Source organism: Palaemon carinicauda, chromosome 1, assembly GCF_036898095.1.
Source record: "Palaemon carinicauda isolate YSFRI2023 chromosome 1, ASM3689809v2, whole genome shotgun sequence".
Classification (NCBI taxonomy): domain Eukaryota; kingdom Metazoa; phylum Arthropoda; class Malacostraca; order Decapoda; family Palaemonidae; genus Palaemon; species Palaemon carinicauda.
In genome coordinates this window covers 278,342,472-278,364,002 of record NC_090725.1, presented here as the reverse complement: position 1 = coordinate 278,364,002, position 21,531 = coordinate 278,342,472, and the positions used below count along the sequence as shown (strand labels likewise).

The window sequence follows — 21,531 nt, the reverse complement described above, 5'->3', positions numbered from 1 at the left end:
AACTTCACCATGTCTCCAAGAGGGAACTTAGGGAAGTACAATCTATTTCAAAATTTGGTGTCATTTCATTTATGTCGGCAATTGATTATGATGGAAATTGTGACGAAGGAGGGAGAAGGTTGTGAACTCAAAGGCAGGATGCAATCAACTGAGTTATATATTAAGGAACACTCTTCTTTATATACAAAACCTCAAGGCAACAGGACATAACATGTTCGAGAGACAGACAATGTTCAGAGCAAAACAGCAGACATGAATTTTCATGTTCGTTTGAGTGCGAGGGAAGAGCGAAGATACAAGCATATTATATACAAAAGGAGTACATTGTGTATAATATGCTTGTATCTTCGCTCTTCCCTCGCACTCAAACGAACATGAAAATTCATGTCTGCTGTTTTGCTCTGAACATTGTCTGTCTCTCGAACATGTTATGTCCTGTTGCCTTGAGGTTTTGTACATAAAGAAGAGTGTTCCTTAATATATAACTCAGTTGATTGCATCCTGCCTTTGAGTTCACAACCTTCTCCCTCCTTCGTCACATTGATCACTCCGGGGTCACCAATGTGATGAGCCGAGAGAGGGTTGTGACATTTGGGGCACGAAGTAGGTTCACCTCACGAGGAGAGCTGTCTGCGGCAGGTTGCAGGCGAGTGATACTGGTCATTTTCCCGAGGGTGAGCGAAGCCCTTTAGTCCCCCAACGGTTGTTGAGAGAGCTGAAAAAGCGTTACTATATGGGCGGCTGGCGACGGCGAGTACTGCTGCAGAAGGTATGCGTTGACGGCGTCACAGACTCATAGTAACGGTGAGAGGCAGGGGGAGGGGGGGTGGGGAGGCGGGGAAGAGCCAGTCACTCCGGGGTCACCAATGTGACGGGCCGATTTAGGTTTTTTATATACTGTATACAAAATAATTTATGTACGATCGTGTGACACACGGTTGGTACATGGAAGTGACACGAACACCCGGCCTTCTGATCTGGAGTCTATGAATGCCGTAGGACATACACGCCTATGAACGCCGTAGGCCTATGAATGCCGTAGGACATGCCTATGAATGCCGTAGGACACACGCTTATGAATGCTGTAGGCCTATGAATGCCGTAGGACACACACGCCTATGAATGCCGTAGGACACACTCGCCTATGAATGCCGTAGGACACGCCTATGAATGCCGTAGGACACACACGCCTATGAATGCCGTAGGACACACTCGCCTACCCCGTGACCAGCCGGAGCGGCAACAGCCACCCATCATCCACCACTCGCTCACACCCAAACCAACGACTTCTACAGCCACTCACTGTCGCTAATCGGCGCAGTTTTTACTACTACCTCTCCAGATTCAGGGCACCTATTTAACATGTTCAGTATGTCATTTTTAGAGGGGGAGCCATGTACCAACCGTGTGTCACACGATCGTACATAAATTATTTTGTATATATAAAAAACCTCTCTCGGCCCGTCACAAAATGCTCTTCAGTGTATAGCTATTGTTACTCATGTGAAATTAAAAAAATAACCGTAAATTAATGATGCACACCTTTTAAAAGCTCATGGTTTTATCTCTCAAAGGTTAAAGTGTCCCAAGTGCGATTCTGACTAAGTTTTAGTAGACCAGCACATTTTCTACTGCAATGCTTCTGTAAAGATTGCCAAGACCAAAAAAGAAAAAAAAAAGACATAGGTGTCAATCATGAGGTAAGGAATTATTTATGATTTACTTTATCATAATGTAAGGATTTATTTGTGATTTACCTTTAGTTTGTGATTTGGGAAGGGGGTCTGGGAGCTTGCCCTGCGGCTATGCCTTGTGATTTGGGAATGGGGGTCCGGGGGTCTAGGGGTTGTGACCTGGGAACTTCTAGGTTAGGTTAGATGGGTTTGTTAGGTTCTTTACCCTTTTACAAATTTCAAAAGTTTTAAATAATAACGTTTTGTCCCGTTTTCAGCCACTTACAAGAACCATATATTTTTCCAACTGGTTAACTTGGGTTCATCTTGATTTCTGACCATTACAGCATTATTGAAGCAAAACTCTTTTGTGATATTTCCCCACCCAAAAAACCTCGGTTTCCTACTGGTGTCCCCAATAATTGTCTTTATATAAGGGGTCCAAAACCTCATGAACGGGTGGTTTGCCCCAATAATCAAGGTCAGAAATGCATTAAACACAAGATATCAAGTAGGAAAAATATTTGGTTCATGTATTTGGCTAGAAATTAAAATATATATTTACCTTTCTTTGAAACTCATATAATTGAATACAACTTTTCAAGTACACTATGTTAAATACCACATACAGTACTACCGTCAGAAACCTCTATTAACGAAGTTACAGATTTTAATAGAAAATTCCCGTTTTGATCTGTTATCAGAGCATACTGCAGAAGCCTCCATTCACCCGGCACAGTAGAAAAACACTGATACTGTAGATGGTTTCTTCTGTACTAAGTTATTTCTTCAAAGAGAATAAAGGCCCGACTTTTGTGTTCTTATCCTCTTGGTTATATGTTTTAAGTATTGGAATTTACAATTCAATTACACCGCTTTTTTTGTTCATAATGTTAAGGACTGGTGGTTACGGTAGAAACATTTTTGATAAATTTAGTCTGATAATGGGAAATGGAAGCCAAGTCCCTATTCAACCACAGGGTGAGGCGCAAAACTAACACTCCTCTTTGAACTCGCCCCTTTGTTAAACCGTGTGCATAGCAAGCTAAGGCTGAGCACAAACCAGTTGGGCTATGTGATTAATTAGATAATTAGCTTATCGCCAAAATTCTAGCGCACGGGGCTAACGTGTGTAGTGAAACATTGTCCGCTTGCCAAAACAGATGAGCAGTGAAATTATGATAGAATGCGAGCATAGTAAGCCATGGCCAAGCAAAACCCAGATGGAACGAAGGGATTACTGTAATTAAATAATCGCTAAAATACTAGCAAATGGGGCTAATTGTATAGCGAAACATGGTCCGCATGCCAGAACAGAGGAGCAGTGAAATTATGCAGCAGAACAAAAACCTGTACAGTACTGTACATAATTACTGGTACTTTGACGTACCAACATACAGGTAAAAATACTCGATTATGTAAAGAGGTTTTTGTGGTACCGTATGTTGAACACTGCTACGACTCTAGCTACAACCGACTCATAGAAAATGGAATTGAGAATTCACGTTTTCTTTTCGTGTGGAAGCGCTGAAACAAAAGCTCTAATTTTGATTGTATTTCATCACTTATTACTGGGTTTTGTTTACGATAACTTTTTTTTTAATATGCTGTAATATAAGGTGTTATGATTATTGCCAGAAAGAAAAAAATGTTTAATAAAGTTCATTTAAATACACAATTAGATTGGGAAATTGTATATATTCCAGTGTTTTGAACATTATTGATGACGATACCCGACTGCAAAGCCATGACTTTTCAGTTATGGTAGTCGACCCACCATAAATCAAAAACTATGGAGTTCCGCCACGAACCATTATCTAAAACATTCAATTCACCACAAAATACATAAAACAGCAATCACATTTTATTCCAACTGTTTATTTTACCATTCTGTATCTTTACGGGGCTAAGCACTACCCAGTTATTTAGCTTGAACTGTTCTGCAATAATCAAAGATCTTTCTCGTGGTTTATGTCATTGAGAATGTATATGAATATCGGCATTGTAAAATATGGCTTGTTGTGAAAATAACAATTAATACAATATGAGTATCTGAACTCGGGTAATCTCTCTTATAGTTTCATTTCTAATCCTGTCTTGCCATTTAACTCCCAATATTCTTTGAGAGCCATATGTGGATGAGATCATGGTGAGTGGTAGATGGAGATAGTTTGGGCATGGTCTTTGCACTCCTCAAGAGAGATTAGTTCACCTAACTTTGGGCACCAAGCTCTAATATAACCTAGTGTATCAGGTCCTAACCTAACCTTGGGTATCAAGTCATAATCTAACTTAAGGGCATCAGGTCCTTACCTGATGTAGGAGGTTAGTTCACAACCAAGTTATTTGTTTTGTATTTGTTATAGTCCTATTACGCTTACCTTAATCAGGTTAAATAGTTCCATATTAGATACCATTGGGATAAATTGCTTTAGATTCTCATCTTGTTGTCATGTAAGCCAATAGTGTTTGTAATATAACATACTATTATGACATTGGGAGCTCTTATCCACAAGGTTATGGTTCTCATTTAAAGGGACAATGGTAAACTTTTTAAAGTTTTGTGCATGATTCTCTTGTTAAGTGTAACAGGAAGAATAAAAGTATTGTTTTCCCTCAACCTGACCTAAGCTAACCAACACAGTACTGTATATAATGTTAGGTATACAGTTAGGTCTTTTTAACTGCTGGTATAACGTTTGGAACTCCTCATCCCTTGCCTCGTGAATAGTGAATTCTTCGGATGAGGAATTTTTCTGACAAATAGAAGACCCTGAACCTTTGGTTTTTAAGAATTTTCATGTTTATGTATACAACACTTACACATAAAGATAGGGCATATGAGTTTTTTTAAAGCACTGTAATGACAATACAGTACTTTACTGAATCACAGCATGCACAGTGTTAGACTCACACACACTGTCTAAAATTTATTCTAGTACAGGTAGATAAACTGATCATGTATGATACAGCATGTATTACATATGCCCTGTACAGTACATAAATCATCTAAATATTTAAGTACAGTACATAATACACTAGTATTGTATCTGTATTGTAATACTGTATATGATATTGTATGTATGGAGTGTACTGTACTGTACTTTATAAGGTACTTATAGTACAGCACATGTTACAGTAAAGCTGCAGTTATGTAGTACAGTATGCACATTATATGCAGTATAGGTAGTTGGTCGGCCATGGGACCAGCCATCCCTTGAGATACTACTGCTAGAGAGTTATTGGGTCCTTCTCCTGGCCAGATAGTACTAAACTGGAGCCCTCTCTGGTTACAGTTAATTTTTTCTTTGCCTACACATACACCAAATAGTTTATCTTATGCTTTACACATTCTTCTTTTTCCTCATACACCTGACAACAGTAATATAACTGTAACATTTATTGTTCACTCAAGAAGGGGTTAATTATTGCACTGTAATTGTTTAGTAGTTACTTTCTATTTGATAAAGATAGAGACACTTAAGCCGTGGTAATCAACTCTTCTAATAGGACACTCCAAAATCAATTTTAGGTAGTGCCATAGCCTCTGTATCATGGTCTTCCACTGTCATGGGATAGAGTTCTCTCTTAAGGAGTTGAGGGTACATTCAGGAACACTATTATATCTGTTTCCTTATTTCCTTTCCTCAGTGGGCTATTTTTTGTGTTGAAGCCCTTGGGCTTATAGCAGCGTGCATTTCCAACAAGGTTGTAGCTTAGCTAGTAATGATAATGATAATATGTATTATTTGGGAATTTAACAACATTACTGTACTAATAAAGGCCACTCAGATGATAACCATTTCCTCATTTCTTCTCTGATGCTTATGTACAGTTAATTTCTTTTGATATCAACAATGATATGCGAGTTGATAGTGTAGGTGTCCCAGCATTTTAGTTGCTTGAAGAAATGTCAGAAGGATCATTTGTATCTGTCAGTTGCTAGAAAAGAAAGAGACCCGGGATAGTGTTGGATGAAGTATGTCATGAGGAGGAGATGTCATAGAAGAATGTGTGTTTGGAACAGGAACAGACAAAGCAGAGAATTATGAGTTGTGAGTAGAAAAGATTGATGGCAGTAAATTGTTTGTTCCTCCTAGTATTAAAACCTTTTCGAATTTTGAAAAAGAGCAATAGAGTAGGCAACTGTTATGTCCACTTTCTCATTTCGTCATATGCCTTTTGCTGAGGTAAAATTGGTTATGTAAGACCTTGATGCACTTTATTGCAGCACTGCATATCGGGATCATATTCATAAAATTTTCCTTTCAAATCATTACACATCATAAACACCTTTCTCAGTTTTTCCAAAGTCCAGTTCTGTGGTTCTTCCTCTCCATTTTCATCCCCCCCCTTCTGTTTACGATTTGATGAGTTCTTCTAACTCATCATTCATCAACTCTTCCATATGCTCCTCTGTCTGTTTGGTAATAATCTTCATCTTGAGGGGCACATTCGGTCTGTTTTTCCTGCAACTGCGCAAAATTTAACTTATTGAAAGTCTCTTTTAGGATTTTTGGTGATCAGTCTATCCTTAGGAAATGTTTTATTTAATTTATTCTACCATGTTTCGAGTATTGTTCTCCTGTTTGGTCTTCAGCTGCTAAGTTTTATCTTAATTTGTTGGATAGAAACTTTCAGTGTATTGAATTTCTCATTCCTGATCTTCATATTAATCCCATCATTATTCTTTCCATATCTCTTTGAGTTGTAACTAACTTATGTTCTAGGCTCCAAGTTTCTGATGTGTAATAATGCTAGGACCATTTGATTGAATACTTTTCTTTTTAGAGAGAGTGACATCTTACTTTTCATAATCATATTTGTTTACCAAAAGATCTCCATCCCATGCTTATCCCTCTTTTAATTTAAATCTCATGTCCTGGGGAAACAATTACTGTCTCCTAAGTATGTATATTCATTAACAATCTCCAAGAGGTTCATCCATTTTAGGATGGCTTTACTACTCATGTAGATCTCTTCAAGTATTCTAACATAGATTCATCTGATCATTAATTTTGAAGGGCTTTCGTTATTGCTGAAGTTTTGACAAAATCAAAAGCTTTCTTATGGTCTGTAAATGCCATACATAATGGCTTGTCATACTCAGTTGATTTTCCATTAGCTGGTTGATTACATGGATATGGTCAGTTGTTAAATACCCACTTCGAAAACCTGCCAGCTGTCTTGATTGGTTAAAGTCTAGCTGTTTTTATATTCGACCTCATGGGATCTTTATAAACATTTGATATTATCGATTAGAATTATTGGGTGGTAATTTTTCATGTCTTTTGTGTCTCCCTTTTTGTGAGTTAATATGATGATAAATTTTTCCAAGCTGTAGTATATAGAGCATTCTTGCAAACATTTTGTGTAAAGATCAGTGAGTTTTTCTATCACGAAATTCCTCCATCTATTATTACTTCAATTGTTAGGCCATCTTCTCTTGCTGCTTTTTCTCTTTTCATGCCTTTTAATGCTTTTCTTTGTTTCTCCTACTGTTACTTTTGGTACTAGCTCAGGTGTTTCATTATTTATGTTAGTAAGGTTATTTCTTATATCACTATTGTACAGTATTGTATAGAAATCCTCTGCAATTTTTATCACTATACCATTTGTTGATATTTCCATTTTCATCTTTTAAAGCAAAATTCTGTTGGTACCCTGTTCTAAGTGTTCTTTTTAACAATGTAACATTTTTTTTTTGAGTCGTCAGTATTGGCCTGGTTTTGTTTATGAATGTCTCGTGTATTTAGTTTGTTCAGTTTTTATAGTTCTGCTAATGCTATTTCATCTCTTAGATTTTATTCATATGTTCAATATTTTATTTGTTAGACTTTTGGTCTTATGTGATAAGTTTTCATTAATCTTGTTTAGGAACTTTTCTGCCTATCTCTTGTGCTGATTACAACACAAATTTGATTAAATTACTATTGATTCCTTTTTTACTTGCTTTCATTTCATCATGTAGCTGGGAGTACATATTTTGTATTGCTAAACCAAACTCGCTCAGATTTTTCTTTTATTACAGCTGTGTTCTTTCAATATATATATATATATATATATATATATATATATATATATATATATATATATATATATATATATATATATATATATATATAATATATATATATTATATATATATATATATATATATATTATATATATATATATATATATATATATATATATATATATATATATATATATATATATATATATATATATTATATATATATATGTATATATATGTGTGTGTGTGTGTATGTGTTTTACAGTTTAGAAAATATATTATTAAAGAAAATGAATAGACAATCATGTTGTAATTATTAAAAAAATATACACCTTTAGCCACCACAATATGCACGGGTCACATTAAGACTACTAGATTCCTTGCCAAGTTTGTTGTAGCATAGCACATCAGTGATAGCAATGGTAACACTAATATTTTTTTTTATTTTGAGGTCAGTGTTATCCTATATTTTTGTTTGATACACAGTATTTTTTTTATATAACCCCAAGCAAGAATTTCAAGGGAGTGATTGATATCTAGTGGAGGATATGGCCAGGATTATGGCCATCCCATTCAATCCATCATGTCTGGAAATATTTGATTTAGGAACCAACAAACATGCAGTCCTTAATAGCGTGGTGCACCATCTTGCTGGAAATTGTTTGATGGTTGAAGGTCATCTAGTTGTGGTGCCACATGTTGAGTAAAATTATCAAGTCAAACAACTGCCGTTATTGACCCCTCCACTCTAATACATTTGGATTAACCGTGGACAAATGAGGATGTTTTGATCCCCCAGAATCTCACATTATGTTTTCATGAAATATTTAAAGTGGCCTCTTAACTAAAACAAACTCGTTTGAGAAACATTTCTTTCTCAGAAATTTCTTCCAGTATAATAACTACAAACTCTCTTCATCTTGGCTTGACTGCCTTTATGAGTTACACCTTGTAAGTGTACTATCACAAGTTCTTATGTAGAACTTTGTGTAGTGTTATTGCCTACACGATAGCTTCAAGTGTCTGGCAACAGTATAGAGGGGCTTTGTATAAAAAAGACCAAGGGTTGTCTAACTCAATTGATGTTTTCTTGAGATTTTCTGGGTCGTCCACTCCCTTTATGTAAAACTGTCCTGTTTCCATAAATTTCTTTGTCATGCATGAAATAAAAGATGTGATGTGGATCTCTTCCATACTTGGTTCATCACTTTTTGCCAAGTCTGCGCATCCAATTCTTTCCTGATGAGTAGCCAATTTTAATAAGTTGATGTAACAGTATCTCTTTCATTAACAGGGTACCTAAAATGCAAAAATGCAATGTTATTGAAAACGATGGTAATTGTTGATTTGAAATGGTGTGTTGAGCAGGCTTGATAGAAGGGCCATGGATGTCTGGTGGTTTATCAAGAGGTTGTTTTTTCCTTATCTGATTCTTTTTCTTCTCAAAACCATCCTTACAGTCCTCCCTTCAGTTGAAGTGGCTATCCTGGAGGGTATTTAGCCTTGCATGGTGTACTGGCTCCTTCATGTTGACAAGTTTTTTCGACTTTTTACCATAGTTTATGGGTTTCATCAATCACTTTATTTATAATTCTATACATATCGTCTTTGTTATAATTCTTGTTAATCTAGTTTTTAAGTATGATGTCTCTTTTTTATTACTATTAATTCTTATGCTGTCTGGAGTCATTGAGCAAAATCCAGGACCAGTATGTCCTAGATTTTGTCAATGTCATCTTTTGTATTGCAATATTCGTGGTCTTCATGCAAATATTCAAGACCTTTTGTGCTCAGAAACTTTCGTTTCTAATATGAGGCACTCATCTGAGCTCCTTATAACTGGTTTTAAGAAGCCAATAATGTTGAAACTTGATGCCATCCCTAGGGCCAGGGGAATGGTGGTGTATATTAGGACTTGAGTACCCTGCTTCTTATAAGTCCTGCTATCAATGTGGATGTCATGAGATTCAGGTAATAGAAGTTTGTTGCAGTTGTAACAACTTTTATTTGTGTTCGATCTACCGGAATCCAGACATGGATGATTCTATCCTCGATTGTCTTTTTACCATTATGGCTAAGATACAAGATGATAGAAAGGCTTCTTTTGTCTTTGTTGGTGATTTTAATGCTCTCCATGGGGAGTGTTTAAGTTCTATCTCTCCTACCGATCGCCATGGCTTAAGAGCTTTAGACTTTGCCTCTGAATCAGGCTGTGAGCAAATCATAAATGAAGCTACTCACAGGTCTGGTAATTGCTTGGACCTCGTATACACTGACTCCCCTGGCATTATAACTAGTAAGGTTGGTTCTCCAGTCGGGACATCTGATTATGCCTTGATTTAATTAGTAGTGAAGACTGAGCAGCCTGTTCCTGATGTATCATACTCTTGTAAAATTTATATGAAATCCCAAGCAGACTGGAATTGGATTTTGCATGATCTTTTGTGCTTGAATTGGTCAAAATTATGTAGTAGTGTAGATCCTGTTGTCCCTTTGAATGAGAATCTAGTCAACATAATTGATGGTCGTATCCCTTCTCGCGTGCTAAGGTACCGAGTGAAGGACAAACCATGGTTCAGTGATGACTGTAGACGTGCTTAGTTGGAGAAGCAGGAGGCCTATCATCTTTGGAAGGGTAACAGATATTTGACCTGGAATAACTATACAGTACTCAGCTTCGAGCTTTTGCTCAGAGAGTTTATGCCTCAACTGTAAAGGAATACAATTTAACCATAAAAAAAACCTCTTTCTGGTACAACTCAGGAACATAAATGGTGGTCTACCCTTAAATCTGCATTCATTGGTGTAGATGCAAAAGTTCCTCCTTTACTTAAACCAGATGGCTCAGTTACTCACTGTCCAAAGGAAAAGTCAACCCTTTTGGCTGATGTTTTTGACAGTAAACAGAATAAAGAAAAACTTGAACTTTTTCATTCCTGTTTTCCTGAAGCTAAACTAACTAGTTTAGCTTTTCGATCTCGTGAAATTAAAGCTCTGTTGATGGACCTTGATGCTTATGGAGGTGTAGACCGAAATGGTATTTTTCCTTTGTTTTTTTATAAAGACTGCAGATTTCTTAGCTCCAAAGTTATGATATTTTGAGCAAGTTAGCAAGAAGAGAAGATTTTAGCACTTGTTGGAGAATTGGTAATGTTACTCCTCTATGTAAATGTGTTTGTGGTAGTTCAAGTCCAACTGATTACCGCCCAATTTCCATAACCCATATTATCTAAAGTTTTTGAACGTCTTCTGGCAAAACGTCTTAATAGATTTGCTGAAGGTAATCATCTATTCCATAGTTTGCAATTTGGTGTTTGTAAAGGCCTTGGAGGATGTGATGCCCTTCTTACTATCTCCAATGCTGTACAGAAATCCCTTGATTGTGGTCAGGATTTTAGTGCTGCCTTTGCCCGTGTTAATCATGAGGCCCTTATTTTCAAACTCAAAAAGTTGGGAAGGGGGGGGGGTCGTTTCTTAGCATTATTATTGATTTTTTAAGTAATAGAGCTCAAAGAGTTGCTGATGGGCACCATAGTGAGTATAGAAATGTGATATTCGGTGTTCCACAGGGTAGTGTTCTTGGCCCATTACTTTTCTTACTATATACACATGACATGTGGTTTGGCCTAGAAAACAAGCTTGTTGCATATGCAGATGACGCTACTCTCTTTGCATTATTTCCATCCCTTGAATGTAGATTTGGGGTTGGTGAATCCCTTAATAGAGATCTAGCTAAAATTAGTGCATGGTGTAAATTATGGGATATGAAGTCGAATCTTAACAAAACTCAAAGTATGATTGTAAGTAGGTCAAGGACAGTGGCTTCTCTACATACGGATCTCAGTATTGATAATGTTTCTTTAAATTTGTATGACTTAAAATTTTAGGTGTTATTCTCGACAGCAAATTTACTTTTGACAAACACATTAGGTCTGTGTCTTCTTCAATTGCACAAAAAAATTGGCTTATTGAAAGTCTTACAAGATTTTTGGTGATCAATTTATTCTGAAGAAGTGTTTTAATTCTTTCATTCTATCTGTCTGGTCTTCTTCAGTTGCTGATTCTCATCTTAATTTGTTGGACAGAAACTTTCGGTCTATCAAATTTCTTATTCCTGATGTAGATATTAGTCTTTGACACCGTCGTTCAATTAGTTCATTATGTATGTTGCATAAGATTTTTCATAACTTAGACCATCCTTTACATTCAAATCTCCCTGGAAAATTCTATCCTGTTCGTAATACTAGGCAGGCAGTTAATTCTAATAGACAGGCCTTCATGAGGCTCAATACTACACAGTATTCTAGAAGTTTTATTCCAGCTGTGACCAAGATATGGAATGATCTTCCTAATCGGGTAGTTGAATCAGTAGAACTTCAAAAGTTCAAAGTTGCAGCAAATGTTTTTATGTTGACCAGGCTGACATGAGTCTTTTTATAGTTTATATATGACATATCTGTTTTGACGTTGTTAATAGTTTATATATGATATATCTGTTTTGACGTTGTTACTGTTTTTAGAATGATTTATTGTTAATTTGTCCTCATCATTTATTTATTTCCTTATTTCCTTTTCTCACTGGGCTATTTTTCTCTATTGGAGCCCTTGGGCTTATAGCATCTTGCTTTTCCAATTAGGGTTGTAGCTTGGCTAATAATAATAATAATAATAATAATAATAATAATCTTATTACAATATCTGATCAGTGGCATTTGTAATATAAATTCTTTAGATTGTACTGATACATAATGGGTACCCTGTACATTGTAATCTTTATATATTTTGTCTGCATTTAGAGTGGATTTGTCAGAATTTTAGAGCCATCCTGGTCTCAAAAAGTCGTAACATATGAAATTACTTATTTCATGCTTTAGTCTTGAATCCAGCTGTATCTTGTTCCTATTCACAGCTGGGTTGACTGGTGGGAGGTAAGTTAGGAATAGAATTACATGCCTGGCAAACATTATCTGAATGCTCTATCAATATAAAAAGCTAAATGTCATTGTTAATGTAGTTGGGTATGACTAGCAAACGCAATTGCTTAGTTGTTGGTGCTATTAGAACATATAATTTCTTGAAACGGAGAATTGAAATACTTTGGTCATCAGTAGTGTTTATCTTCAAATGTATAAAAAATCAAATTCGAGTGGATTCATTTTATTAGAAATAATTCTTTAAATAGAATTATTTTAAATGCAAGGTATATTTACAACATCGAGCTTATGATAAGAATTACATACAAGATAAATATGATAATTTTTGTAACAATAAATAATCATGATTATTTCTAAATATACAAAAATATACACAAGACAGTCAAATGTAAAAATAAATTAACAGGCACTCACAACAACTTAAATTCTCCTTACGTAGTTTAATAAATAGATAAAAAACTTGGAATGTGTGAGTCAATGATTAAAAAATCCATAAACATGTCCAGAAGGACAAGGTTTTTATCGTTTTAACTTTTTTCTTGGCACTATAAGAAAATGTAGTAGCATCTTGTAAATATGCGAGCATCAACATGTATGACATTGTCAAGATCACATTTCCACAGTTTTCAAGTAAATTAATTAATGATCTTTGGTTCTAGGAAGTTTGGGAGAGGATTGACACCTCTGCAAGTGTAGGATGCTCTAGGTAGCTAGTAGTGTGCACGCGATCTTGAAGCTCAACAACTAATAGTGGAATTGGAAGTGGGCAACCCTTGTTGAGTGAAACCCATGGGACATAGCCAGGCAGAATAGTTTTTGTAGATGGTCTAAATGGTCTAAATCAGCACAACCATCGTTGAGAAATTAGGAAAGTCCACTAGAAGCAATCATGAAACATAAAGGTTGAAGAAGGCTGCTGACATCTTGAAAAGCAAATAGTATTTCAGCAGTGGTAGGCCTAGAGATCTGAAGTAACATTGCAATCCTCTCTGTAGAAGAAGGTAGCTTTGAAATAGAACCTATATTTCCGGTAAATATGGGTGATGTATTTCAAATGAGTTGAAAAAGTAAGCTTGGAGTCATATGAAGCAATGAGCCATGTAGAATATTCACAATAATTCCAGTTACAATAATGCCCGTGTGGATTGCAGAGTGGACAAGTTGCTGAGGTGGCTTCATATTTAACATCTTTAGATGAAGGTCAATCTCACAACTCCCTGATCCCTACCAGTTTTGTGTTAAGGATAACCATAATATCATTTCCAACATGGAACGTAAATAATTAGCACCATCTGCATATATTGTATAATAATTTTTTTTTGTATTGCTAATAAATAGTAATATCAACAAATGTTTTGTAGCACTAACTAGGTAAACTGCTGTTGGGGTTTAATGCTGTCAAGGCACTTAACATGGTTCACTGTAGGTTTTATTTAAGGGTATTTGTAGTACCCATATGGCTTTATGCTCACTTTGCTCTTTAGCCTTCTATTTTGCTTCCATTTCATCTTCCTTTCTTCCATCTTCCTGCCCAGCCTCTTTTTTTTCTTCATAGTGCAAATTTGAGGTTTTCCCAGAACTACACCCTTGTGCTTAATGGCCTCTTCAGTCCAATCATTGGGTCCATTGACTCCAATTTAACCTGATAAACACACCACCGTAGGTCTGCCCTCCTTACAAACACCATCAACAACAATTCTTACTTGCAAGTCCGTCAAATCAGTGAATGAGATCATTTATGTAGTCGCCAACTCCTAAATTTAAACTATATATAAAAGAGTTATGGTTAATTAAATCAGAAGTAGGCTAAGAGTCAGTTAAGTGTTCACAATTCTCTCTTACAGGCATACTACCTGTCAGCAACATAGGTCCTTTTCTAAGGCTGAATAACATTCTTGTCATTAACCTTAGAAAGCGTTGAAAGGATGAAGGTTGGTCTTGAAGGGTTACATTTGGCACTTTTATGGCATCCTGAAAAAGCACTGTAGTGCATTTTATCTATGCAGGTGTAGGCTATATTCTCTTTTTATCAATTATTAGTTTATAGAAGAATAGGCAAGTCACTTTTTCATAGCGGTACTACAGGAATATATTGATCATATGAGAAACTCTGGTGTCGGATTCAACTAAAGATGCACCATCTATGAGAACTAACTGAAGATATATATATATATATATATATATATATATATATATATATATATATATATATATATATATGTATATATATATATTTATATATTTATATATATACATACATATATATATATATATATACTTATATATATATATATATATATATATATATATATATATATATATATATATATATATATATATATATATATATATATATACTTCCATTTGTGAGTGGGGATACCTTAACGAGGTGAAAGTCTTTGTGTATCGCCATGATGAGCAAAGCTGCACTATTATGGCCGCCCATACTAGATTGGTTTGCTGTGAGTGATCACCTTCACCGATCCGCAGTGCCCAGCGTGATTATGAAACTAGTCAAACCCAATACATGAATTGACAAGTCTGAGGCCTTTGTCTTGCAGTGGACTAGAAACGGCTGCATTTGTTGTTGGCCTCTCTCTCTCTCTCTCTCTCTCTCTCTCTCTCTCTCTCTCTCTCTCTCTCTCTCTCTCTCTCTATATATATATATATATAATATATATCACTGTCTAAAGGTCCCCTTTGCAGCTGAGTAATGTTAAAACCTCTTTTTCTTCTTTGTATTTACGTTCGTCACTTCCGATGGCGCTTCCACCGCCCTGCCATTTCCTGTCAAATTAAATAAGGTGTTGCTTTAGTTATATTGAAAGTACATTCTATATACAGTAAAAGGACAATTCATACATGATTTTAATACTTTTTGGTATTTGCTGATTTTCAATCTGCCTGTTTGTATTATACGACGAAGGATTATATGGAGATGTATAAATGCATGTATTCATATATATATACATACATATATATATATATATATATATATATATATATATATATATATATATATATATATATATATATATGTAGGTCTTTACATATACACATCCTACACATAGAAATACACATACATATATGTGTGTATATATATATATATATATATATATATATATATATATATATATATATATTATATACTGTATATATAATGTATACACACATGCGGGTATGTATACATACTATATATATATATATATATATATATATATATATATATATATATATATATATATATATATATATATATTATACATAATGAGCATGCTTTTTAGTATAGACCTAGACTTTCTTTTAGAGAGTTTTCATTAAATGTTATTTTGAGATATTACCTTCCTAGTCTTTTGTATATTTTATTGTTTTCATGGATCGATTTTAGGAGTTTTTATTGTTTTGTTACATTTAATCAACTTTGGTCGAACGCAGTTTCAGTCAGTATGTTATGACTTTCGACTGGACCTAACTACAAGGAGATCCGTATCTTTTATAATGGCAGTGCATTCATACAAACAAGAATTGGAAGAAATGTAAAAAAAACTTCATTAACAATAAGAAAATTTTAAGATTTTTAGCATAAAAATTCGTGCAAGTTCTACTAAAGATATCTGGATCTTTAATGAAGTTTCAAGATTCCAGTTCAAGTTTCAGAATCTTGCTTTAGAATAAAATCTTGATTCTCGATGGGGTTCCACAACCCCAGTTCCTAAGGCTCTAGGATAAGTTCTGAAGAATACTGTCCTCCTGCTGGAGGTAAGGACGATATATAGTCTGAGGAAACTTTATTATTATTATTATTATTACTTGCTAAGCTACAACCCTAGTTGAAAAAGCAAAATGCTATAAGCCCAGGGGCCCCAACAGGGAAAATAGCCCAGTGAGGAAAGGAAACATGGAAAAAACAATGACATTTAAATAAATATTTCCTATATAAACTATGGAAACTTTAACTAAACAAGAGGAAGAGAAACGAGATAGAATAGTGTGCCCGAGTGTACCCTCAAGCAAGAGAACTCTAACCCAAGACAGTGGAAGACCATGGTACAGAGGCTATGGCACTACCCAAGACTAGAGAACAATGGTTTGATTTTGGAGTGTCCTTCTCCTAGAAGAGCTGCTTGAGCATGCAACACAGGCTGGTGGTGTCTGCTTAAGTTAAGATCAGTCACCCATTTGTCATGAAGATTTTTGAATCGCCAACTAGAATTTTGTAATTTCATTCAAGTCACGTGTCTTCATAAATGTAATCATTTTCTAGCTTTTAGCTCTTTCAAGATTTAAGAGTTTTGTCTGTCTGAATTCACTGCAATTATATAAGGATAATGATTTGCTTTACGGATGCCCTGATGAAAGATGCAAGTTATTGGCTGAAACAGCTGTACGCAAAAGTTGAATAAGTGGAGCAGCAGAGTAATGAAATCTTTTAAAAAATTTACCCGAGAAGACCAGAAAAAATTGATAAAACTACAAATTTTCTTTATGACAATATGGTTGATGCTTAGCGTTGAATGAAAATTATATATATATATATATATATATATATATATATATATATATATATATATATATATATATATATATATATACGTATGCAGTATATATATTTCTGGATGTATGTATGTATACACATGCACACATGTTTACTTATATAAATAAGTCTTACGCATATATTTATGTATTTTTATATACCTACATGTATATATGTGTGTATATATTGTAAATATATATGCAAGAATATATGTATATGTACCCTACATTATATAAATATATAGATGTATCTATATATATATATATGTATATATATATATGTGTGTATATATATAAATATATATATATATATATATATATATATATATATATATATATATATATATATATGTATATATATAAATATATGTGTCTATATATATTTATATAAATATGCACACATACACATGTATTAACAACCTTGTGATCATGTCAAAAATATTAAGAAACATGCATCGTAAACATACCATATATCTCCAAAATCCTTTATCAGCACCAAGGCAACCACCCCCGCTGACACAAGTCTCTGTCTTAAACTCCGCGTTTTAATTTCGTATAGGCCTCGCCTACGATGGGAACATTTCAATGGTGTTTGAGGTTTTCATCGTTGGGAATCTGCAATGTAGGTAGAAATTAAAAGGAATTGTCCTTATGGGAATGGCAATGTTAGTTTTTCTGCAGATTATATAGTTTCACCATCAATGTGGTGTTGATTTTACGGCCTCATATAGATTTAAGCAGTATTTTAGTTAAATTATGTGCATGGCAATTCTTAGATTGTTAAACTGTGCGTGTGTTTACGTGCTAGGTAATTCACAATTAGTATATGCTTATATATGCTGTACAGTACACACACACACATATATATATATATATATATTTATATATATATATATATATATATATATATATATATATATATATATATATATATATATATATATATATATATAAATGTATATATATATATATATATATATATATATATATATATATATATATATATATTTATATATTATACAGTATCTATGTATACACAGTCATGCTTCGGTATTCATTCACCTTGCCATTAGTCGAAATCGGTATTCGAAGAATTTTAATAAGAAAAAGCTTTTGGTATTAATTGTTCATTTAGTATTTGTATTGTGCTTTCTTGAACTTGCATAACCCGAGAAGTGTCTGCTGTAAGCTTATTGAAGTATCTTAGCATTTGCCCACTGCATTTCCCCCTAATGTTTTCAATACTATTCGATGTAAACTATTTTTGTGTTTTTCATTTATAAATTTCAATTGCAAATTTGTCATCTTAGATCCTAAGAAGATTAGTGTTATAGTCAACCAGTTAAGAAATTAGGTGAAATTTCTAATAAAGCCTTATGAAGAGGTGAAGGAATAGTAAAATATGGGTGAGGAATCCAGGTTTTATCTTTTATGTTAACATTTGTCCAAAAGCTAAATATTTCTATAATATTGGTCTATTGAAAAAAATATCTGGAATGAGTGCTGATGATAGTAAAGTATCTAGCACGCGAGGCTCTCTCCTCCTCCAATAGCTTATTTTCACTAATTATTCGTTTTATTTCTTTGTTAATTTCAGTAATAATCAGTGCTTTGATATACGGCACTGTACAATCAAACTCTATTATAGCCCACATTATCTTAGATATTGTGTCATTTGTGTCTGTTAATTATTTAAATTACCAAGATTTCTTTTGAAGGGAAAGATGTTTATTATTCATTTTTTATATGATCCTGCGGTTTGGTATGAATTAATGACGAATGTATTTGTATATGTATATATATACATACATATATATATATATATATATATATATATATATATATATATATACATATTTATATATATATATATATATATATATATATATATATATATATATATATATATACATATATATTAGCCAATGAGTCTAATTTATTAACACTTTATAGATGATGAACGTATTGGTCTCTTAATTTTGTAAAATTAAAATGGTAGTTTTTACGTGCATATACAATCCCATTGCCTATACTAAACACAATTGCACAATTTTTCGTCTTTGGCTTCGGACTTTCCTCGAAGATAAAGTGTTGTCACAGGATGCTATATGCCTCTTGTGAATCCACCGTAATGGCATACATATATACATAGACAGAAAAGTATGTCTGTATATCTTTTTGTCTATGTACGTGTATATATATATATATATATATATATATATATATATATATATATATATATATATATGTATATATATATATATATATATATGTATGTATGTATATGTGTGTATATAATATATATATATATATATATATATATATATATATATATATATATATATATATATATATATATATATATATGTGTGTGTGTGTGTGTGTGTGTGTGTGTGTATATATGTATATATGCCATTAAGGTGGATCATATGTGACGTCTAGCATCCTGTGGCAACACTTTATCTTCAAGGATAGTCCGAAACCAAAGCCGAAAAATTGTGTAATTGTGTTTTAGCATAACTAACGGGGTTGTATAGATATGCAAAAACTACACCTTTAATGGTGTAGTAATGTAAGACGAATAAGTTGATCTTTTATAAAGCATTAATAAATTAGATACATTGGCTTTGTTGAAAGAAAAGGCGTGATTGGGGTTGAAGTGATATCATGGCTTCAATATCACTTGCCTCCCTTGTCAAATTTTCCTCGTTTTAAGACTGTTTTTTATAGTTCTTCGTTATTTTTTTTATAAATTAAAGATATCAAACCCGAATGAAGCATATGATGTTATTGGGGTAGAGATTTTTTTTTTTTTTTTTTTTTTACACCACACAGTTGTTGATGTATCTTTGGATTTTTGTTACTCTTCCCTTATTCCTATTCCCAATAACCCTTCTCAATTTTATAGTCTTGTTTTGCTTGTGGCGTTATTATTTTCTTGATTCCATTACCTCCTAAAATATGCAACGTATTAGTTCTGAATAAGGCAATCGTAAAATGCACTTACCCTATTTTATCAGCTTCGTTTTGTACTTTGGTGAGGGTGGGTGTTCGTTCTTAAACCTCCGGTATAATTGGAGTGGTGTCCTGCAAATAAATAAAGTCACGCTTTATTGCAGTTTTGGGTTTGATCTTGTAGTTAAAGTATAGTTAATTATGAAGGAATAGAGGCAGATGTAACAGAAAGTGTGTGAACACTATCGAAAACTTGATAAAAAATTAGCAAATCCATTTGATATTTCGTGGAATACATTTGGTCATATGATGATACTGTAATGAACTTCTTAGTTCCTAAATTGATTTATTTGATACTTACATACTATGTCGTACAAGTGAGTCTCAGTAAATAAGAATAGAGAAAGCAACGGGTTTACTATGTATGAGTAGAAGTGATCGTTAATGACAAAATTTGACGAGCAGTATGTAATAGAATTCTTAAGGTATCTTCTGTTTATTTTACCTCACGTCATATGCTAATAATTCGAACTTATTTTATAGGTCGATTTTGACTATGATAACAAGAAACCCAAATTAATTTTTCCAGGATAAGAACACCTGCAGGAAATTTAAGTGAGAAATGTTAATTGATTCCATTTTTAACATGTTAAGAGGGTTGTGAGTTGCAGTGCAACGGATAGCAATCGATATTAAAGTTCAAGGCAAGTATTAAAGATGAATCCAATACTAGACTATTTGCGATGACATTCGCGATTGTGGGTCAACTGAACGTCGACTTACTAAAGGGCTATTCATGTTAATAGTGAGTCGATGAAAATGAATGTAAGTGAATGGTGTATTTACTCATGAGAAACAATTTTAACGGGGATAAAATATCCTTTCTTATTTATTTCATCCTAGTGTTTTTACAAGTTAAACTGCAAATCGGGAAAGTAGAATATTACAAGCACTTAGACCTTGATTGTGAAGAAAAACAGTTCAGAAAATGAAAAACTATCAATAATCTATAGATTGGAAATAGAAAATTTTTAATGATAACGCTACGAACTTGAGCTCATACAGGGATATGCAGTAGCTTTGGTTTAGAAAATTAAGTTTAATGATGAAGAAAAGGAAAAAGATAAGTAATAGTCAACATCTTAATTTAAGTCACCAGGAATCCTTGTCCCTTTTGTTAACCCAGCCCGACACATCGTTTTAAAATACACAAGGGAAAAAAATGAGACACACGTGTTTGACTGTACAATCAAGCAAGAGAACTCTAACCCATGACATTGGAAGGTCATCATACAGAGGCTGTGGCACTATCCAAGACTAGAGAGCCTCCTTGCTCTTACCACGTTGAAAATATGTGCAGACCAGTTACGGTAACTACCTACCTAACTCAGTGTTATCATCTGAGGAAAAATGACAGTTC

The 21,531-nt window shown here is 33.8% G+C and overlaps 1 protein-coding gene and 1 long non-coding RNA gene across 2 annotated transcripts in view; one reads left to right on the top strand and one right to left on the bottom strand.

Annotated features, from left to right (window-relative positions):
- LOC137644867 (uncharacterized) overlaps positions 1-21,531 on the top strand; it is a 195,386-nt gene that overhangs the window by 6,385 nt on the left and 167,470 nt on the right. The window lies entirely within an intron of this gene.
- The window catches only part of LOC137645985 (uncharacterized), an 8,886-nt gene continuing 2,625 nt past the window's right edge, over positions 15,271-21,531 (bottom strand). The window contains exons 4-6 of the mRNA XM_068379097.1: positions 20,164-20,243; positions 17,624-17,771; positions 15,271-15,410 (exon numbers count right to left, since the gene is read on the bottom strand). Coding sequence (XP_068235198.1) covers positions 20,214-20,243 — 30 coding nt within the window. The 3' untranslated portion in view covers positions 15,271-15,410; positions 17,624-17,771; positions 20,164-20,213. The remainder of the gene's footprint in view (positions 15,411-17,623; positions 17,772-20,163; positions 20,244-21,531) is intronic.